Source organism: Athene noctua, chromosome 15 (assembly GCF_965140245.1).
Source record: "Athene noctua chromosome 15, bAthNoc1.hap1.1, whole genome shotgun sequence".
NCBI classification, from domain to species: Eukaryota; Metazoa; Chordata; class Aves; order Strigiformes; family Strigidae; genus Athene; species Athene noctua.
The window spans coordinates 11357920-11380974 of record NC_134051.1 but is presented as its reverse complement, the minus strand read 5'-3'; the positions used below and the strand labels follow the sequence as shown (position 1 = coordinate 11380974).

The window sequence follows — 23055 nt, the reverse complement described above, 5'->3', positions numbered from 1 at the left end:
CCAGAGACATTAGACCTTGAAGAGGATACGTTGCTGACTTGGCAAGCAAACTCAAGGTCCACGTATCCTTAGCTGAACTACCCTCATTATAATACTAAAAATCACACCTATAGGTCAACCCTGAGCATGCATAGTAATAAAAGTACGGTGTCAGCAGTATTATAATTGTATGTAAATTATTAACCAGTCATTGCAGAGAGGATGGACTTGGAAAATTACTATCTCTGCAACTTTTGTGTATAAATACAGTGTGAAAAGTCCCATTGGTGTGCTTGATGTGTGGGAAATCACTGAGCACCTAGGCTTGTGCAGCCCTAAAATAGATAAGCAGTGTCTCTCCTGAGTGTGTGATTATGGACCTATTGCACACCAGGCAGGGAATCTGCGTTTTGGACACCATTATCCCCTCCCTGCTTAGCGACCTCCAGTTTCTGTGTACGGAAAAAAACCTTGAAGATAATGGAAACCAAGCGCAGCTTTATGGGAAGCACCACTTCCATCTCTCAGCATTTACTGCTGTAGCAGCCAAGAATTTCTGAAATTTGATGATCTCCTCCCAAAATTCTGAACCTTAAAGACGGGTACTAATTCCAGGAAGGTCCCCTGGAGCGACAGGAATCTGAACCACCGCGGCAGCGTGTGGGAGGGGCGGGGAAGGACTTCGGCCCGGGAGCGCGGCAACGACAGCGCGGGGCGGCGGCCGCTCGCCTCAGCTTCGCGCCCTCGGCGGCGCCGGGCCGCTCCGCGCACGCGCAGCGCGGGTGACAGGGCGGCGCCAAGCACGTGCGCGCCCGAGGGACCCGGCGCGGACTCGCTGAGGCCGGGGGGGGCGGGGCGGGAGCTGCCCGGCCGCCCGCCCGCACCCGCCGCCGGGGACCGGAGGCGGGAGGAAGGAGGGTACGGAGGAGCCGCCAGCCCGCCCGCCCGCTCCGGTTTGAAAGCAGCGCCCCGCGGGGCGGCCCGTGCCGCGCCACGGCCCCGCCCGCCCTGCGATTGGCGAGAGAAAGGGAGGGAGCGGGTGCGCGCCAGGCCCCGGCGTGTCGCAGCGAAGCCGTCCGGCCGGGCCCCGCTGCCGCGGCGCCGCGCGTTCCGCCCCGAGCGTGTGTGCGGGCCCCGGAGGGGAGCCGAGCCGAGCCGGGAGAGTTGCGTGCTGCCGGCGCCGCCGCTGCCATGGAGAGGGGAGGTGGCGGCAGCGGGAGGGGGTGACTCCGCGCCCCTTCCCCCGATGAGACTGTGGCTGGGCTGGCTGGGCTGCTACACCCTGTTCCTGTGGGTGCTGAGGAGGAGGATGTGGTCTGGCCCTGCCAGGTACCTGAGGAGCCCTTTATCCAGGTCCCTCTACGTGAATATGATGGGCAGCCACAGCCAGCCAGCCCCGGGCGCCAGGGAGAACCACCAGGTACAGCCCAGAGAGAGCCGCCCCTCCCCTCCCCCACCCCACCCCGCCTTCCCTCCCGCTGCCCCGCGGGGCCGGGCCGGGCCGGGCGGGGGTCCCCGCCGGCGGCACAGGGGCCTCCTTACCCCCCGGGGAGCGCCGCCGGGGGCAGCGGGCGCGGGGGGCTCCTCCTCCGCCGGGGCGCCCCGAGGTACCGGCCGCCGCGGGGCCGGGGGGGGAAGGAGCGGGGGACCCTGGTGCGGGCTGAGGAGGGCACCGGGCCGGGCAGCGCCAGACAAAGAGAGAGGGAACAGCTCGGTCCTCCCGGTGAGAAAGTTGACGTCTGCCCTCCGCGTGCAATGCGTCCGGGAGCCTGCCGGGGAGGTGAGGTGCGGTACTGGGGCTGCGGAGCCGCAGGGGGAAGGTGAGGGCTGGGTGCCGGCGAAGCGTGCTGTGGGCTTGGGTGTTCGCCGCGGGAGGGTCTTCGGAGCGAGTCCGGCGATTAACGGCGGGATCGGGAGCCAGCGCGATGTCCCGAGACTGATAATGCGTCGGGTTGGGGTGCGGAGCTGCACCTGAGACATGTAAACCTTCGGTTTGCCTTTTTCCCGGTGAGCTCCGTGAGTGCACTCGAATGAAGTTTGCAGGTGGTGTTGAATGGCGCGGGTTTGTAATCACAGAGAGGTTTTTAATTAGTGCTGGTGTATCTAGAGGAAAATTTTAAAAGTGAGCAACTGGAAAACTGTGAAGCTCACAGAGGCCTTAGAACAGGAGTAGATGGCAAGCTAGAAATGAGTTTGCGATGTGATATGACTGCAATAAAAGGTTAGTGCTATATTTGGGCAGTATAGGCAAGCAGATCAGTACTTCGTGAAGAAGTTAGGGACTATACCCTTGCAGTGTGATATGATTGCATTTGGAATATGTTCAGATCTGCGCTACGTTTTACCAAAAGTCCACTGAAAATCTGACAGGAGTTTAGAACGGTTAATACAAACTCTTAGTGCTGAAGGAAAATACTGACTTTAAGTAGAATATACAGAGCTGAGCTAATAAAGAAGACTCATAAGTATTCAAGGACTGCTGTGCAAAGAAAGAACATAATTATGCACCGTAATTCTTCAAGCTGATCCATTACCAGAGCATTTTTTAGTGTTCTGGGTTGGCACTGACATACAGAATCCTGCTTCTGAGTGAATACATCACTGGGATTTTATAATGCAGTCTGCTGTTTGGATCATTCAGTACATAAATACACGGAGAAGTAGAATATAGATTTACAGAAAGAGCTTCCTTCTAGCAAACAAAGAAAATTGGAAAGTTTCCTGTGTGGCTAAAAACCATACTAGAAGGATGAGTCAGCCAAGGAAATGTGTTATGGAGATGATTGTCATTCGCAGGTAGATGGTCTGCAGTGGATACTCTCCGTTTATAACTTATGGGATCTAGATTTTAAACCTAAAGTATTGATTAGTAAATTTAGTAAGATTTGTGATTACTGAGTTTGTGGGGTTACTCATAAGTAAGGATTGCATGTTGAGGCCACAGGTACTTTCACTCTCTGCAGTTTTACTGACTTTAGTTTTACGTAAGTTAGCTAAAAGAACATTTTCTTCCTTTTGCTAATATTAGTCAAGAGTTGTCAATAATTTTCATTTTTATTATAATAAAGGTTTTAACATATATTTTCAGATTTTTGTGCTGTAGTTTTTCTACTGTTGTGCTCTAAGAGATTAATATGCTTTCTGTCATGAAACTAGTGGCCTGAAAAGGGTTCTTCAGATAGTTGTACATAGAGGATAACAAAAGCACTTTCTGTTCTGAGGAAGTAGTTTCAGAATTAAGCTGGTTTTCACCAGTTTTGTCATTTGAAATTTGTATTGGTTTTATCCTATGTTGCTTTTTTTTCTTCTTCTTAAGTTTGCTATAATTTCTGTTATTCTCTAGTGTCCTATACAAAGTTGCCAACAACCTTATTGGTGAGATTAACCATGAAGAAGAAATTAGATGAGGTCTGTGAACAATGCCTAATTTCTGGGAACAAGCTTCTCGCAGTTGTCACCATCGTCATTCTGCCAATGGTTATGTCAACATAGATCAATATTTAGAAGTCTTAATGACAAGAACTGTAGGACTGTTGGTTTCCATGGTCAGATCCTGGCACTACAGGTGACAGTTCAGTGCAGATCCAAGGTATATGAGCTCAGGTGCAGCATCTATGTGGTCATATTGCTTACAGAACAAAGCCTGTTTCCCAAGGCTTTGATAGTTGAATAAATTTTCTGCTGGATTGAAAATGGCAACGCATTGAAAAAGGCAGATATCTGAGCCACTCCAAACCTGTCCAGTGTAGCTAGGCAGCAGCCTCATGAATGAACCTGACATGTATCCCAGCCTGCTCCTCAGCAACTTGGGATTGTTCGGTTCTGCCAGGCACTTGAAATTGGCTTCTGAAGATGGATGTACATAGTACACAGGCTGCTGCTTCAGTGGTTTTTGACAACTCACTAAAGATTCGTTTTGGGAATCACTGGATTATGCTGATTCATTTAACTAGCACTGTGCTGCAGTGGGAAAAGACCTCAACTGGTAAATCAGCAGTCTTGGGGATCCCTGTGCCAGTCTCCATCATGTGGTATGTGCTTGCTCGAAATCTGGTTTTTAGGGGAAAAGATCACTTACTTGTACTACCTACGACTGTGTTTGAAAATACAGATGAGAGCCTGATTCTGACAAAAATCTACCCATTATGCAAGTAGTTTTCAAAGAAAACCTAGGCAGGCATATGTTTGCTCCTCAGGTGAAGGCTGTCAGTATCCCTTGCTACTTGGGTCAGTGTTTGATGGAGCCCTGTTTATGAATCTGGCATAATGGCCTTGGTGCAGCTGTCTGCTCCCCTCTGCTTGCTGGCACTATTACTGTGAAGTGGCAGGACACTGGGATAAGAATCCTGTCCCGTTACTGTATTACAGTAGTGACTGAAAGTCCCATTGTGCTGAACACTGTGTACGAATGTGTTAAGTGACTGTTTCTCTCCCAACAATGTACAACAAATGTGAAGGGATCAGGATACAAACAATACCTTTTGCATAGTATGGCTATAGACACAATCTTAGGTGTTAGATTGTTGAGGAGTTACCCCAGCTGACCATTTGCTGTCCCTCTACATGCATTTTTACATGATTCTGTTAAAATTTCTCTTTAAGATACTTATAAATCCCTATTTGCACAATAAGCACATGCAGCCAGATTAAGGAGCATTATTGCAAGATCTAAGGGGGAGATAAAAGCGTGTTAGCTGTAGGGAATAATTCTTGATATGAGAAAACAGACACAATGCCATTAGACATCCCATGAGAAGGGCTGACAATAACTTTGCATAAGCGTAGGAGAGTGAAAAATAATAGTGACAATCTTAATTACATTTAAAACTTTTTGTAACTTCTGCATATTGAGCGGAGGGGGTTTTTAGCTTGGCATTGTAACCTAGCAATGAGCAACCTTTTTGAATTTTATTACCACTGCTGACATTCCAGAATGGTACAGCATTAGAGGCATTTGCTGGAGGTACAGAAGGTGGCCATGAGGATCCTAAAATTTCAGAATTTCTGTAGGTTTACCTTGTTTTGCCCAGGTTTTTTGCATTTAAAATAGTGTAAAGCAGGTGTTAAGTTTAGATATGCCTTACACATGGATAGTAAAATATTTGGATATTGTCTAGTTTTTTTACTTTTTCAGCTAGATTTGATATCAAAAGGTAGCATTCTTTTTCTTCACAATTAACAATAGCTTGCATATCAGAGTTAGTTTAGTTTGTATAGGAGTGGTTACCAGATAACATAAGGCGAAAGGAATCATTGGCCCGTTTTAGCTTGGGCTTTAGATTTTGCTGATATAAAAGTATAGAACTGCCTTTCAGCTGCTACTGATCACTTCCTAGATGTGGGAACCTACTCCTTTGTTCAGTAGAGATGCTGGGAGGCGGCTTCGTAGGCCTAATTGTTTCCAAAGACTTGCGGACCTGCTTGTTGGTACTGCTAAGTGAAGGCACATAATCCAGCAGTGCTCTAAGACAGATGAGCTGTGGTCTGAAGTATTGATTGCTTTCTTTATCTCCTTTCCTGGAAAAATATTGCTGGTTTCTGTTCAGAGGATGCCTAGGGAAAAGTTGAGAGTGAATTGGAAGATAGAAAACAATGTTATCCCACTCCATACTATTTTATAGTCTGGTGCTGTTCCATAGAGGACCTGTGCTTGTTTTCTAGGGCATTTACATTGTCGATTTCTTCAAAGAACAGGGGTAATGTTTAAGACAAAAATTAAAATCATTGTTTCTTAGCAAGTAATTGGTCCTCACTTGATTACAGTTCAAATCTAAGTTAAATTAATCCTGAAGCTTGTTGAAAAGTCTGCAGGAAAAACTAAATTTTTATATTTAAGGAAATGGATACTACCCTTCCATGTGTTCAATTTGTTTTAACTACTTCTGGTTTTATATTGCTGAACTTTTTAATGATCCTTTATCTTTTTCTCTAGTGGTATGTCTGCAACACAGAACAGTTGTCTGAATCCCTTCAGCCTATTTTTGTCCAGAGTTACCTTGACCAAGGAACACAGATCTTCTTAAACAACAGCATTGAGAAATCAGGCTGGCTGTTTATCCAGCTCTATCACTCTTTTGTGTCCTCAATTTTTAGCCTCTTTATGTCTAGAACATCTATCAATGGGTAAGTGAAAAGTCAATCTTAGGTAAACTAAATGCAGTTTGGATTTAGAGTTTTCAAGTGTTCAGCGCTACCCCCTGATCTGTCAGCTTTTCTTGAATTTGTGGTTTTCCCTTTGCCAGTCTAACAGATCTGAAATGCCCTACTGTGCTTTTCATGCCCAGCCCTCTTAATTGAAGAACACCATTTCCAGTATGGGGGGGGACAGAGGGGGTAATTGCAATTAATAAGAGAGAGTTGAAGGACTCTAATTGTATTTTATAACCATTACTTGTATTAATTTCCGTCTGAATAAGAGAACATTCTCTTTGTGTTAGAAAACATATCCTTCTTCCCTCTGCTTTTCTTCCCCCCGCCCCCTTGCCCTTTACCTACTGCCATATCTGTATCAGTTAGCGTTGTGATTGTCCTTGTTGAAGGTGGCTATAGCCAGTCACTTCTTTATTGCCTCTAAAACTCTTTCTCCTAGAGAGTGTGTGTGCACCCACTGCAAACCTAGGCAGCGTTCTAAACAGTGCAGAAGTTGGCTGAGTGTTGTGTCTGGTAACACTGATGTGGAACAGAATTCTGTCCTTCTCTTGTTCTGTAAAATTTAATTCCAACCTCATTTTGTGTGTAAGCTGTACTTGAACAGGTAACTTCTGATGTGGCACATTTGACTGGTGAAGCATCAGGAAGGCAGGAAAAGAGAAGTTTATGAAACAATAGTCTTACTGCATCAGTCTCCTCTGTGTCTACTCAGGGGACTTCAGTCATTCGTCAGTGCTTTACAATTTTTTCAAAAAAGTCAGTGCCTTTTTTTGTTCATGTCATCCCATTTAGTTGTATGTTTAACAGCTTATCAGTTTCAATCTTATGAAGAATGCATTTTGTTACATTTACCTGATTTCTCCACCATCCCCACCTCTGCACATACTACATACATCTGCACGGTCTGGTACGAGGATAGTAGCTGTCTACTAAGGCTAGAAAAATAATCTTTTTCCTTATTTTCTAACCAGATGAATTTATGAGCTTCCCTGTGGTGTTCTTAGTTACTTGTAGCTTTATATAAAGGTTTCTTTGGTCTCCTCTTCTTCTTTTCTATTCCTTTTTTTTTTTTTTTTTTTTTTTTTTTTTCAAAGGCTCTTCAGTGCTTTGAATAACACCTCATAGTGCTGTTAGGAATAATAGCTATGAGCCAATTATACAGTGTGGACTGACACAAGTGTGCTGCAAGGGGGCTCTACTTAAATTGGCTGTATTCTGTTTATTTTTATACACTTAATATCCTGCTTTAGTTTCTCCTATATGATTTTGTGTACTGTATCCTTTTTGTTTCTTTGTCTTTTAGTACAGTCAGTCTTTCCTAAGCACCTCCTTTTCCCATTTTTCTATTCTTTGATTCTTTTTATCTTTGTTTACCTTTTTTTCCCCTTGAACATAAAAGACTTCTGCTCATTGTCTTTAAGTTTAACCTGCTATCCAACATTAGTTTGAAGAACTGTATTTATCTACCTTCAGTCTATTACTGACCAGTTCTTTTTCCTCTGCTTTTTCTCTTAACTCTTTCATCTGAATTCTGCTATGACAGCTGAAATCTGTCACTATGTAGTCTTCAAACAGTTACGGGTGGGTATGTCATTGACTTGATCCATAAGGAATCCGACAGTCATCTCTACCCAATTCCTTAATGAGTTGCCTATTTTCTGTTCCACAGCTCTTCATGTTGAATGCAGGATCTGCAGATAGCAGCAAAAGCCACTGTAACATACAATTAAATCTCTTTTGCTACTCCGGCGGTGTTACCCCCATCCTTTCTTTAAACTTGTTCCCTGGCTTCCCTCCTAGTTCCACATCCTATTCCTCATTCATTGTGCATACTCTGTGTCTGCAGCCATTTTATTTCCTCTGCTATTTCATCTTTTTTTTTTTTTTTGGTAGGTGGCAGAGATTCAAATCTGCAAATGTGACAAATAAGGTTCATCCTTTATCTTTCCCTCTCTTCCTCTCCCCCTCCTTTTTTTTTTAATATGATCATTTTCTTGAGCTGCACCCCATGAGCTCTCCCTTACCTAATCAAATTCCTCATGAAGTCTTAACCACTGTAACTGCATGTGGCTATGTGTTTGATCTCTGACGAGTGCAAGGCAAGTTGAACTGGATTTAAAATTTATTTGAGCAGTGACCTTGTCTACTATTATATGTGACTGGTTGCTGCCAAAGCACATTCTAAATTACTTCATTGCCCTCCCTGTTAAAGTCTGTACAAAACTTAGCATTTCTCATTTTTACGTTTCAGGCTGCTGGGAAGGGGCTCAATGTTTGTGTTTTCCCCAGAACAATTTCAAAGACTGCTTAAAATAAATCCAGAATGGAAATCCCACAGACTTCTTGATTTAGGGGCTGGGGATGGAGAAGTCACTAAAGTCATGAGTCCTCACTTTGAAGAAATCTATGCCACTGAATTGTCTGAAACTATGATATGGCAGCTTCAGAAGAAGAAATACAGGTATTGTACTGAATGCTTCCTACATCCTTTATGTCAGACGTTACAGCAAAGTAATCTATTTGTAATATTTAATGAATACTCAGTATTTTCAGTCAATTCCTCTACTGTTTGATTGTTACAGAAAAGATTGACCTGTACAAAAGCAGGAAAACAAACACATCTGATGTTCCTTCTTACCAGTGCTTTTGTTATGTGGATGTTCCCTGTTACCCGTTAAGACAAAATGGGCAACAACCATTGTGAAGTCTCTTTCTTCATAGCTTGCATAAATTGTTTTAATCAAGGGAGTCAGGAGGATGAAATTCAGGTGAACAGTCTGTTCGAACAGTCCAGAATTGCAAGAGGAAGACACAGGCACTGAAGAGAAAGCAAACTGAATCCTGGTAATAGGGATACCTCAATAATCTGTGTCTATCTAATCCCACAGTATACACAACTGTATAAAGATTCTTTTATTCTTGCTGTGCTTAACTCCTGCTGTTAAGGTTGAATCATGTTTAGTAACAAAACCCTTAGCACTTTCAGAACTTTGTTCATGCGCTCAATGCAGCTCCTGGAGGTTCTTGCAGGCAGCAGATCCAGTCTTGTTGAGTAATGGTTAGTATTTCAGGCCCTATATCCCTAGACTTCAACCCAAGGAATGAAGGAACTGTGGATTTCTCTTCTTCACCTGTCCTTGAGTGGGAGCATAACAGCTACTTTGCGAACGGATTTGCACACTGGTAGATCAGAGTGGATAGAATACAGCAAGCCATTAATCATATTTCAGCTTTGTTATTCCTTGAGAAGCATCTTCTAGGACAACACATTTTTTTAATACCTGGGGCTTTAGTTTTTGTCTCCTTTATTGCCTGATGATTCTAAAGCAATATAAAGGTTCATATGGCTGGATATATATCCATGCCCATTGTTGATCTAGTTTTCTTTTCCAAAAGACCAGAAGGATCATGCCTGTCTCTTCTCATTGCCTAGATGGCTGACCTTACCTGCACTATCAACACATCCACGGGGAATTTTTGTGTTCAGTAGTTCTCTCTGAACTCAGCTTGTGTTTGTTTAACAGACTGTATCTCTTTCTCTTTCCTTTTTTAGGGTGCTTGGTATAAATGAATGGCAAAACACAGGATTTCAGTATGATGTTATCAGCTGTTTGAATTTGCTGGATCGCTGTGATCAACCACTGACTGTATTAAAAGATATTAGAAGTGTACTGGAGCCAACTAGAGGCAGAGTCATTCTAGCACTAGTTCTGCCATTTCACCCGTATGTGGAAAATGGTAAGTACACAGATTAATAGCTATTTAGGCAGGTAAATAAAATGTTTGTAGGTTATAGTATCCCAAATTAAATGTTTAATAAATAATTAGCATTCTTGTGTTTGTTGTTTTACAAATAACTCGTATGGTACATGTTCAGAAGTATGAAATCATAGGTAAATAGGCTACATGATGTAAGCTGTTTTCTTAATTTCCCAACATATGTTGTTGGCACTAACAAAAAGGTCAAATATTAAAGTCCCATATCCTGTTCTGCAGGGTGCCACATTTGAGCTGTGTTGGAGCCACATGGAAAAACTGATCTCTGATTAGGGCTCTCTGCTGCTGTCATATAGGTAACCCCAGTTGTCTAGCAACCACCTGAGCAAAACCATCAGAACTCTCTAATGGTGAATAGAGCAGTTCAGGTCAAACTGCTTCAAGTGTTCCAGGTGAACCACGCCTAAAAATTCATGGGGAGATAACGTTCACTTTCCAGCATGAGTTCTCAAAGTGAAATATAGACCCCTACTAATACAAAGTATCAACCACTATTTGTGTTGTATTAGTGATTAGGATAAAAAGGCAAAATTCAGTGCCAAAACTCCCATTATTTCCCCTGGTTGCATTTTAAAGAAATACATGAGAGATTTTCATGTTAATCTGTCCTTATGACTATACTTCAAAGGAGACTAGAAACTCCTTTTTAGGTGCCTACGACTGTGGATTCAGGTTGAGGCACCCTAAAGATGGTTTGAATTCAGAAGGCTGGTGGCTGGAAGTCATTGTTTGGACACTGGCTCTCCTTGAGTATTAAGATTTGTCTGTGGAAAGGCATGTATGCCCAGAAAATACAGAACTAATAACCTTAACATTCTGACAATCACAGATGCATCAAACTGAATCTGTTTTCCTCTTCCTATGTGCCAGTGGTATTTTGGAGGGGGGGGGGGAGTTTTAATTATAAAAAATAATGCCATCAGATGAAGAACTTCTTAAAATAACCGTATTTGAGCATATAATTTTTTAACTATTCTGAAAAGTCGTGTGTCTTAAATAAGATAGCGGAGTTGACTCTACGCATCTGTACAGTATTTCAAGCATATTTGTTCTTATAATGTGGAACAATACGGCTTCCTCTTTTAAAAATGCTTTAAAACTCTGAATAACAGCAGTGTTTTTCTGGTCTTTTATTGGCATATTAGAACAGAAGTTGTTATTTGGGTGTCTTTTTTGTTTGTATACCTTCAAAACTAGTGCCATTATATTTTGCAATCGCTATTGCATGCAGCATCTACTTTTCTGTATGTTGTTGGGTAACCACATGACAGACCACATGCAACTTCCTGGCTCAACAGGAGATAGATAATTAAGGAAGAAACTGTGCTAAGTCCACTTATATCCTTCATTACTCTCCCCCCAGTATACTCTAGGAGATTAAAGTGTTAGTTACAAATCCCAAGGGACTGGAAACCTGTTCTGTGATTGTTGAATTTGGTCATTCCTACTTGTTGAAAATAGAAATCTGTTGTAAGATATTTTGTAAACCAAAGTCATACTTTTGTTTGTGGTGGGGACTTGTAGAAGATTAGTCACTTTGCTTAAGGCAGTTTTGTTTCCTTAGTATGTTCTGAAACTTAAAAACATACTCAGTTTGTCTATTTATCACTGTCATGGATATGGGCCCATATAAACTTCTTTAGACAATGGAAGTTAGTGCACACAAAAGTTACTGTCATTCCACTGAAGCTTTCCCACTTAAGATCTGTTTAACTGTAGTCTAAAGAAATACACTGTCTTCATGATGTACAAATGATGTTAGAATTTCAGTATTTTCATTCAGCTGTTCTCTACAAGATGATACATTTTAACAAGCATTAGATATGTACATCTGCTTTATATTTAACAACAACAAAAAAATACTTGGAACATTCAGAGGAGAGTATTTCATGGCTCAAGTAACTTCTTGGAGAAGCTAATTAAAAAACAGTTTGGACCCATCTAGAGAAACCTGAATTTTAGAGGGGGGAACGAATGGAGAAGAGATGAGGCAGGTAAGGTGTTTGGTCAGTGTATAAATCAGTTGCTAGAAATGAAGAAATTATTTTAATCAAAATGCGATATTTGGATTATTCCATGTAATGTAATGGGAGGGTAATTGTGGAAACTGTCTATGTGAGTAACACAAAACATGCTTTAAGAGAACAAAGCAAGGTGGAGGAGGAGGTAAAATACATTTCTGTGCTGACTGTTTCTGGAATTATAGTGACACCTAGAGTCCAAAGCAGCTTAATCACAAACTCTTTCTGGGGCTTTTCAGAGTTTTATTTTCAACATACAGAACAACAAGTAATGCACTTACTGCACATGTCTAAATTTGGTAAGTAAGCCGGATAAATCATAAAGGTATTAAACTAGTCACATAAGAACAGGTATTATTGTAACTTTATATTTTTAATAGGTATCCCATAGGGTCATACAAAAATCCTTTGTATTTCCCAATATAGACATCATATTTATATAAAGGCATTATTAGATAATATATAACTAGACTGGTTTAAGTTCCTCTAAAATAAAAATGACAGAGACACTGTGCTTCAGAAGCAGTAAACACTGGCAGCCTGGAATTGTGAAATTTTCTTGTTGAACACAATAATGCTGTTGTGATTGATTGACAGGAATAAGAAGACAAAGGTCTGTTTTCCATCTTCTGAAATACTTGATAGTAATTGAGCTGGAAACACAGTACTGTGCTAGATGGACCCTTGCTTTGTCTCAGTTGTCTGTTCTCACTGCAGTGAGAAATGCCATTTCATTTGCTAAACAAAGCCTTTCTTTTTTTAAATGATGATAAAAGATACAGCTGTTCTTTAGCAGGGAGAATGTCTGAATGTCTGATACTAACAGATCTCTTGTAAAAGTTCTGACTTTGTAGATTGAGTAGGTAGTAAATGCTTTTAAAAAAGTTACTTTTAAAAAAGTATGCTACCTTGTGTAGGTAATATGCTTTTGTGTTTATGCTTGTATCCATGTTGAACAAGCATGTGAAGACAAAACTTGGTGCTCCATGTAATCTTGACTTTGGATGGTAGGACTGGAAAGTGGAGGTTGTCTGTCTAGCAAGTGAATTTTAATATTGCAGGAGCAACATTCTCACTATGGCCACTACTTTCCTAAATAGGCTATGAAGAAGCTCCCATCCCAAATGAGCTTTACCATGATAATACATGCATTTATATTGTCTTTTTTTTCTGTTTGCCTGTCTGCAGAATACATAGAGTTTGCTCTGGTTAAGATGTTGTTAAGACTCAGTAACTGATTAGTACATTAGTTGATTAGTACATCTGTTACATTGATAGCTATCACATTGACATGACTAAACCCAGCATTTCACCAGTGAAACAAGTTCATTTTGTTGCTGTCAATTACGATACATCCTTCCCAAATGCTCAATTCATGTAAAAGGAATACATGTAAATTTACGTAAAAAGAAAAAAACATAGAATTAAATCTAGACTGATAAAGGAAATGTCTATAAAGCGTTAGCAGTTACCTTATGAAAGATGAAGTCTTTTCCCGTGATCTTATTCTTGCAGAATGGAAAATGGAGGCAATATGCAACACAGATGTAATGTGCAATGCACTTGGTTTTGGTGGTCTGTTTAGAAAATACTCTTGAAGAACACTGCCCTACAGGGTTTTCTCCCCTCTTTTTTAAAGCAAAGGAAGTCTGTGAAGAAGCTTAATTTCATCTGCCCCTTTGCTTGCAAGAGAAATATTGAACAAATCTGAACTGCTGCACATGCTCATCTGTTCTGATAAACAGTGTCATCTTCCACATCATCCTAGGGGGAAAATGTACAAGTATTTCATTACTGATGTGAACTTTTTTAAAAAAAAATAAAGTCAGAATTTCCTTTATGGATGCAAGCTCCATCCCTTTACTGTTTCAGTAAACTCCTGTCTCCCCATTTATCCAGTTGCTGTTGTCCATGTGGCATCTACAGGATTCAAAACATACTTCTTTTCCTCTAGGCTTTTCCTAATCTCCAGGGAGCACAGAGGCAGTAAAACATACCCATTGTTTTTACTGTGTTCATATCTGACGCTCAAACTAAGGACCAGGTCATGTCAGCAGGGACTTGAAGTCTCTAAAGGGGTAATTACAGAGGAAAACAGTTGGAGCTGTATGGAAATACATGAAGTAAGAATGATTAGAGCAGAAGTGTCTTTTGGTTTCTTCTTGCATCTCTGGTATGATCCATGCTCAGAATAGGAAATAGTTTACACCATTTCTCAAGAGAAGCAACATTTTTGAAGCAGAATTTTGAAGGCATTTTCCTTGCTTGCAGCTACATGTGACTTCTGAAGTTATTTTTTCTATCTTACATGGCATATGCAAAATTACTGTCATAGGGTCATATAAGACTTACTGGCATAAATTTGGAATGGCAAAATAAGTTGTGTGGCTTTATTCAGTGATGTTGAATACTTAGTTTGGGCTCTAAGTTGAAGGAGGGGGAAATATCTGTAAGAATGATGTAGAGCTTTTATAAGTTTTGTTATGTTTCTGTCACCTAGTTACCCTGGGCTAAGGGCGCAAGAGGAACTGCAATAGAAATATTTTTCAAAAATGAACTCTTAATAGCTCTGTGTTTTACCAAACAGTCCAGAGCCACTTGCAGAGACCTCTTCTTGGCAAAATACAAATTTATGGAAGCTTCATTTTTAAATGTACATACATACATTCTATGAGGTATATACTATCTCAGATATATATTTTAAAATTGTTATGTGTATGGTCGTTTAGAATGCTTTATATTTGACTGTTGTGCGGAATACTTTTTTTAGCCCTTTATCAACATTAAAAAAAAAAAAAAAAGTCTTATTTCCTCTGGAAATAGAAACAGCATACTCTTTAAAAACTCCCAGTTCCTCTTTTGCCCCATAAATACTGGTACGGGTAGATAGATACTTACAGGCTGTCGCCAGTGTTCAGCATACTTCTGCTTTTGAAGTTCTTGGGCAATTGCCCGAAAAATTTTTCGTCCACTACTGATTTTCTGCAAATTATTTAAAAATAATTTAGGTTAGTGCTATGTTTGAAGTTGGGGGAAACATCTTTTCCTATCTTTTATAATTCTGATTTTTTCCCCTTTATATGTCTTTGGGAATGGTACTAAATAACAATGCAAGAACATATGGTTTGGCAGGCAGAATGGTTTTAAATTACATTAATATTACTTCTCTTAACATATATATATATATCTTCTTTAATGGTTATTTATATGTATGGTTTCTGATTTTTATGCAAGGATACATAGTGTTAGAGGTTCTTAATAGACTTGTTTTATATACATTAGGGCTTACCTGAATGCACCCTTTAAACAAAAAATTAATAGCAAACCTTGTTATTTTCAGAAGTTCAAACAAAATTTACTTAAAAGGTAAAGGAAGCTGTGTATTAGAGATGGCCTTTACATAGATTGACTTTATCCTGTATGCAATTCATGAAAAAATGAATTTTAACTAATTTGTTACAATTAGTTAAATGTAAAATCATTAACTAGTTTTGTACAAATCTGAAGTGAAGCCTTAATAGCTCTGAACGTCTCTTTAACTGAACAATCACAAAATTGATGACAAATACACTTAAGACAAGAAAAAAACCCTCTAAATCACAGATAAAGCAGACAAAGTGTTAACGTACACAGTTCTCTGTTCTTTGGTCTTCATTCCCACTTTTCTTTAGCAGCTCTGGTTTGAACTGGAGGAAGGGATAATAAAAAACAATGAAAACATAAGATGAGAAGCCAACTGCTAAGGTAGCAGAATAGTTATAAGCACTGCCCTTTTACAGCATCAAACAGCTTGTAGATAACAGTCTTTCATTAGATCAGATTATACCATTGGAAAAATCAGAGAAGTTTTCAAGCATGTAAGGTCTTTTTTAGCTTCTGGTAGTAGCTACTACAGGTATTTTTCTTTGAGTACAGTGGAACCAGCCTGAAGCACTACCCAATTCTCAAAAATAATCAAGCCTTCCTCAGGGGAAAAACTGGTTATCTGTGAGGTGATTGGTTTAATTTTCCCCACTGTACTACTTCACCTAGTTTAAAGAAAAACAAAAATCAAAAAGACTGTCCTCTCTTTATGCTTAGACAGTGATCACTACAGCAAAGAACATTTTTACCATATCGCAGGTCCTCACTCGCATGTCAAAGTCTCATTACTGTGTAAAGATTCCAGTTGCAGCTTTGGGTGTTTGTTTTTAACTGAACACAAATTTTGTTCTAGACTTAAAAAAAAAAAAATCCAGTAGTTATGTAATTTTTAACTGGGTGCATTCTAATCTGTTAGTATATAAGCATAAAACTTCTTCCAAGTGTCTGATATTTTAAAATTTTACCAAGGTCCCTCTTCTGTGTATGTATAGTGTATGAATAGTATTTCATTACACAAGTAAAGTCAGTCTGCAGTAACTTTACTGCTGCTCACAAATACTTTGAGATTAAATTTAAATTATTTTACTTTTACTGGAGACTAATCCAGTGAGTTGATGATTCATGATAGTGATTTCCAGTTTTGCTTTTTGAATGTGCCTTGATAGATAATCTCCAACTTGCTGATTAATACTCTCAGGATAATTTTAACTTCAGAATACCTTTTCTTCTAGACACTTCACTGAAAAAAGAAAATGTGGTTGCTATTGATAGTACAGGTATGTGCCACACAAGGGTTTGCAGATGTGTGCAGCATATGAACTTAACCAACCACCTCTTTAAAACTTAAATCATAAAAATTATGTAATATAGGAATGTTTTATGAGATGTTAAAACTCCTTAGATTTACAAAAATGAACAAAATGAGAAAAATCACTTCGAGCCTACCTTGTAGACTACAAAGAATGTGAGTACAGTAGTGCTGTATAGAAACAGTAAGGATGAGGCGATGATCATGAAGATGAAGACGAGTTTTCCATTGCTGTGCTGCTTCTCTGCTCCTTTTATTAGAAGTTAGAATAAAGGACAGTTCTTCAGATTCACATACTTTTCCTTAAGATTCTGCATTTCAGCCCTCTTCCTCTGAGGAATTAAAAAGCTTTACACCCATCAATATTTATTGGTTCATTTTCAGTCTAAATCGTTCATGAGATCATTTTCTTTTGTTTCTCTGAATGTTTGCAAGGGCAATGGAGACTTGTTACTTTTGATTATATACCTTTCCTTTAGGGGTGGACAGAGAATAGAATTCAGTTTTCTGCTGTCATAAAGGAATATCTGAATAAAGCTTACAGGCTTTTGTTCAGAAATGTGATTAGACAGAGGAAGGAAGGAAAGTAATAATCCGACTAGGTTGGTTTTGGTTTTTATTTTAGGCATGTAAAACTTAGATGTAGTTAAGGAAATCTCATACCTTTCTTAACTACAAGGCAAGTGATACAGGGGTTCAGAACTAACACTTTTTTCTCAAGCTGGCACAGTGAATCCCCATTCTGAGACCCTGTACTCTGTTGCATGTATTTCCACTACATGTCAGTTTCTCTACTTCTCATTTTTCTGTTGGTACTTCCTTTCGGATAGCCATCGAAGTCTTTATGTAAGAGGATGTAGAGTATTGTTAGATAACATGAGTACAAAACTTCTTTCTTTTCTAGAATTCTAGAGTCATTTGCATCATACGACAGAACAGTAATTAGCAAATGAGGTTAAGACGCTTATTTGTAGAATCCCTCCATGGTTTTACTATTAATATTTTAATAGAGTTATAATACTCCTGATAGTTTCATTGTATTTCCATCTTAAATGCCGTTCTTGAAAGTGTGAATAAAAAGAATATTTAGGAAAGGTAATTTATTTCTTTTAAGATGCTTCATTAAAAAGCAATGATCAACTGACCTTTTTTCGTTAGTACCGTTCCATCTCCTGCTTGTTTAGAACGGGGTGAAATTGAATCTGAAAATGCTATTCCACAGATATAAACAGCATTGTCATCTACAGTCAGATCATTGATCTGAAGTGAAATGTTATTTTCTGATAATGAATGTACTTTGTACTTCTGCTCATCTGTGCATCCAGGAGTACACAAATCCTCATGTTTATTAGTTAAAAAACGAAACCATAGGACTTGAGGTGAGGATGAGGAGCATCCAGAGGCAGAGAAAGCACATGTTAGGAACACAGTGTGCGTGGAGTAGTCAGCTTCCTGGAATCTGGGTTGTGTTACAGTGACTTGGCAGGTATCTGTAGCACCTGTTGAGAATAAACAATTGGTAATGTGAGGGACAGTTAAAAAGCAAGGCACAGTCTGAAAAGAAAATAAGCTACTTCTGGTTCATTTGAGAAAAGGTGGGAGTAAAGGAGGAAAACCAACTGTGTTTCAAACTGGAAATATTTAAGGTTGTTTCCTGCAGACTTTTCTTTTAGATAATTCCTACAGCTTGGCCATGCGTTCATTTAACAGTTTTACTTATGTGATAATGTGCTTGGCTGTCTGTTTTTCTGAAATGGTATAGAGAAGATTCATATGTCTAAAATATGTGAATGTCTCCTTTGGCCCTGGAGAAGACCAAAAGAATACTTTGTGTAGCTCCCTGCCTCAGATTAGTCCTGAGCGTTTTGGGGATCTGGGGGGGTAAGAGGGGTGTGGGGTGGTGGTCTGGTGTGACATAACTCTAGATGCCCAGTGGAGTAGTTCTGCAAGGGTTTCTGTCTCCTCCACTGTTTCTGATCTGAGTCAAGGGAAACAGCCTGATAGCAGGCAGTGGAAATGTCGTGAAGGGGGACATTTATAATTTAGCAATTTCATAACATTGATTAGAATTTGTAATAGTTCCTAGACATTCTTCCACTTCATCACATATATTGACTCTGGGTTTCTAAGGATAATAATATTGCTTGTGAGTTCTGACATTTAAAAATGTGTGCAGAGAAAACAGGAAGGTTATTCAGAGAAGAGAATTCTCATTAAGGAACTGAAATGTAAGGCTTAATATGACTGGTCTGAGAGATTGAATTTTTTTTTTAAGTCCTTATTGAAATCCATAATTTAAATACTGGTTTAATATATTTCATTTTATTCAAATAAATAGCTTAGTTATTTAAACAATGGAATTGAGATTATTGCAGTGAAAATGAAGGTAGTAGTTTAACATCATCCTTTTCTGCTTCCTAGAATATAACAAATTAGAAGAAAAATAAACTGAAGTTTCTTAATCTACTGCTGATACACAATTTATAAGTCTGTCCATGGTGGATAATCAGCATTGTCACTTCATCGTTTTTCTCACTGAGTGTTTTACGGACCAAATCCAAGCAGATTCAGTGTCTGTGACTTCTACAGGAATAAAATGAAGCTCTACTTCTGTGTCAGATCAACATCAGAGCCATTCCATAACAGCTACAGCAATCTGAAAATTGTAGTAATATAAGTTGTCGGTGTACTTGCACCCTGTGTGGTGAAAGGCAATAGCTTGTGCTTCTGCAGCTGATCCCCTTCTCTTTTCCACCTTACTCTAGGGCTCTGGGTGGTCTTGCAGAGCAGAACTCCATGGCTTCAGTTCACGTAGATACTGCCTGCTGAACTTCCCAAGCCGTTCTCCCAAACAAGCACAGCTGCACTGAAACCATGCTGCTGCTGCTGGAGCATTCTTTATAGGGAAGTGCAGTAGGGTTTGACCCAGAAATCATAGATTACAGGAGCATTTCAGATTTTTAGAAGAAAAAGCATTTACTGACAGTTGTTTAATTTGAAAGTTTTATGAAGATAGCAGAAATTAGCTTGATTCTCAGCAAAACTTTTTACTGATCTTATTTTGTAGCTATGTCGCAAATCAACCACATTTTCAATCTTGTTTAAATGCTATTACATGGGAAAATATAAGAAGCTTAAAAAAAGTCTTACCGGCACCGTACAGAATCCAGTCAAATGCCAGCATAAGCATGTTTTTTAATTTGTTGAAAGATGCCATTTCTTGTGTCTCGCTGGAAACGACTCTGCTTGAAGGAAGAGGAACTTAGGAAATCTTTGAAGTTGCAGAACGCTCTGAATCACAAGATTTAGAACTTCCCGTTTAAGAAGGGTGTTTACTATTGCATTTAGCAAACTGTTTAAAGGTACAGACCAAACTAGAAAACATTTGTTATTTGTGAATTATATTACTTGGAAAATGAGTGAAGAGTTTTAAATTTTGAATTTCTTGGAGTTGTACCTATAATCCTTTGGATTATTCATTGGATATAACAAATAACAGCACGTTTTCCAACATGCTACAGATGTTCAGCTTCTTAATTTGGTATGACCCTAAGCAGCTGTTATTATATCAGCTAGTAGGTGGCCACTAGACAAACAAAGGTTCTGTAGCCATCTGTTACAATGTGGTGGTCCGCTGATGGGAGTTTCACAGCAAATCATAATTTTCAACTTGATGGCTCTATTTACTGTAACTGCCTGAAGCCATCTTTGGCCAGACAGCGGGCACGAAGAATCTGCTGAACACCAGCCTCACTAGTGGAAATTACTTTTCAGCCAGTCTTGGAACTCCTAATTAAAAATATAACAAGAGATAACCTTAAGAAGGAGCTTCTTCTGAACAATAGGCAAAAATTTGAACTGATCTTGCAACAGCTCTACAAATGTCTTGCAGCCTCCTATTTGTAGTAGAATGGAATGTAATCTGTGTCAAATGCTTTCCTTAAGAAAATAGAACACACAATAAAGTTTTCTTTCTAATTTAAACAAAACTGTTTTGTTTTCTCAGTAGGTGGCAAGTGGGAAAAGCCCTCAGAAGTTTTGGAAATCAAAGGGCACACTTGGGAAGAACAGGTGAATAGCCTGCCAGAAGTTTTCAGTAAAGCTGGTTTTGCCATAGAGGCTTTCACCAGACTGCCATACCTATGTGAAGGTGATATGTATAATGACTACTATGTACTAGACGATGCTGTCTTCGTCCTCAAGCCAGTGTAAGCGTGTACGAAGTAAATCTCCAGAATCTAACCCAAGAAGCAGCCTCTGAAAGAGGGGTTTGATTTATGGTTACTTTAAAGGGAGGGAATTCGGGGACTGCCATGCTAAATAAATACCATGTAAGAAATTTAAAGGCCAAAATACTAATGTGTTTCTTTGTAGTGCGATTAGGAAAAAAGGGTTGTTTTTTAAACAGACTCCAGCTGAGAATTTCTTTTTTACGAGCTCTTAAACCAACAATACATTCTGCAATCCAGCAGTAATGGGGGATATTTTTTTATATTTACCTGCAACAGGGATCAGATCCAAACAGAAGCAATAGTCCTAATAATGATGAAACTGATACAATGTGAACTGTTGTTAAAGAAATCAAGTGAAATCTGGCAATAAAGTTATCCATTCAGTTCAAGCTTTGTTCAATATAAACTGTTGAAATGGATATTCTTCCATGCTAAGTTACTTTCTCTCTTACTGTCATTCTTCACATGTTTTTAATCATGCTAATAAACTTTTTTTGAGATGACTTTTTGCATTAACTTTTGTGTTCATTTTTGTAACCATAGCCACACTTGTCTGCAGCAGCTGCTCTTTGTGTTGAGAATCAAGCTCTCAGTAGCAGCACAGCCTTGTGTTTATTTACAGCATTTAAGTATTGTTTAAAGGGATAAGAGTCCACAAAAAATGTATCATTTTTGGTTGGTTTTCCTTCATGTTCCTCTCAAAGCCTCATAAATCCTCATTGCTTTTGCATATGCCATTTTCCAGCTAAAGGGGTTATGGTAGAACTTGCCAAAACTGTACTTTAAACTGATGGGTTTTATAACAAACTTTGAAAGCAAGTTTTCAGTTTAAAAAACTTGCAGGCAGTTTCTTGCAAATTTTAAGTCAAACTGCCTGAGGATCAGGCTCTAGGGACCTGATTTTGAACGTTTCGCTAGCTTGGGACATGTTCTTTTCTTCAGGAACACTCAATAAATGCTATTTATTTTAACATGTCATGGTTTTAAAAACTCTGTTTAAAATGCATAATTTCTGGCAGTTGGGATATAACCTTCCTTTAAAACAACAAGCGGCATCATAAGTAGTACAGAACTGGCAGGCGTATGTCTTGCGCTGCTTGGGATGTAAGTGTTGTGAGAGAGCAGAGAAACCTCAGCTTGTGTATCAGCTGGTAAGTAAAGTAAGAGCTGACTTATCTTTTGCTTTTGAAGTCTAAAAAAGTTGTGTGTTGTGGGGTTTTTTGTCTTTTTTTTTTAACGATGGATGATCTTACACCAGGTAGAATACTTCAAGCATGTCTTTTTTTAACCTTTGACTTCCTTTGCCTGATGGTTAGTGATTTCTCTTGTTAATTTAGTTGCCTTTTATTCTCAACTGAGAAATCTTTGTGAAATAAGTATTCTGTAGTATGGGGTGAAGGGTTTTTCTGGTGGGTTTTTTCAACAGTAATTCAGGCTCAGTAGTATTCTCATTTCAGCATGTGCTGTTGAATTTTGTCAGTACAATGAGATTTGTCTGTTGGAAAAATGAGCTATGTATGCTTTGGAGTGAATCCATTCATTTTTGTTTTGTTACCTTCATTTGTACTCATTTAGTAGTATGAAAATATGTTTCTTAAGGTGTAATGAAGTCAGTTTCAGGTAGCAAATGTGTATCAAGACAGACTTCTTTAAAGGTACTTAAGTGTTTTAATCCCACATGTTAAAAATCACATGAGAGAGACTATGCATTTTTTGTCTCTCTTCTAGTCCTGTCATGTAGGACATGGGTTTGTAACTGCTTTGAGAGGTTTTGGCACAGAAGGTGCAATGTAAATAATAATGGTTTTTTTCCTTATGACTTCCTATTTTGTTCCCTCTATCTAAACAAGTATTCTTATACTTGAGGTGGGAAATTAAGACACTAGTTAAAGTGCGAGCAATAACAGGGAAAAGCTATGAACAGAGTAAGCTTAAATTCTAGGGGACCATGTTCAACAGGGTCAAAAACCTTAGTCCTGTTGAACATAGAGTAGCCCCAAGATACTGTACCTACACCTCTACTTCTAAAATGGGAATTCCTTGAAAAGGCAGGGGCACAGCATGGCTTGTTGGGTCAGGGAAGGAGCTAAGTTCTCTTTCCAGACCTTGAGAGTGCATTTGTGTGCAATTAATGTCAGCTCACGCAGCCTTGTGCAAAGAAAATTGAGTCCAGTAGTTGACTAAATTGCCTGAAATACTTTTAAGATGTCACCCAAGGGGACAA

At 39.4% G+C, this 23055-nt stretch overlaps 2 protein-coding genes across 5 annotated transcripts; one reads left to right on the top strand and one right to left on the bottom strand.

The window, feature by feature from the left end:
- Window positions 1-1085: 1085 nt before the first annotated feature.
- On the top strand, window positions 1086-21334 carry METTL9 (methyltransferase 9, His-X-His N1(pi)-histidine). Of its 4 annotated transcripts, none has more exons than XM_074919804.1 (5): window positions 1086-1399; window positions 5912-6102; window positions 8381-8590; window positions 9683-9867; window positions 20609-21334. In XM_074919804.1, the coding sequence occupies exons 1-5, from the start codon at window positions 1226-1228 to the stop codon at window positions 20809-20811; spliced, it is 963 nt and encodes a 320-aa protein (XP_074775905.1). In that variant the 5' UTR covers window positions 1086-1225; the 3' UTR covers window positions 20812-21334. The 4 variants fall into 4 exon arrangements, with proteins under 4 accessions (XP_074775905.1, XP_074775904.1, XP_074775907.1 ...); XM_074919803.1 differs by having other exon boundaries at window positions 20606-21334; XM_074919806.1 differs by lacking the exon at window positions 20609-21334 and adding an exon at window positions 10126-10423.
- On the bottom strand, window positions 13272-20543 carry IGSF6 (immunoglobulin superfamily member 6). Its single transcript, XM_074919808.1, has 6 exons — window positions 19750-20543; window positions 17745-18098; window positions 16737-16843; window positions 15557-15613; window positions 14826-14909; window positions 13272-13691 (listed from the first exon to the last, which is right to left on the bottom strand). The coding sequence occupies exons 1-6, from the start codon at window positions 19814-19816 to the stop codon at window positions 13653-13655; spliced, it is 708 nt and encodes a 235-aa protein (XP_074775909.1). The 5' UTR covers window positions 19817-20543; the 3' UTR covers window positions 13272-13652.
- Window positions 21335-23055: the final 1721 nt, after the last annotated feature.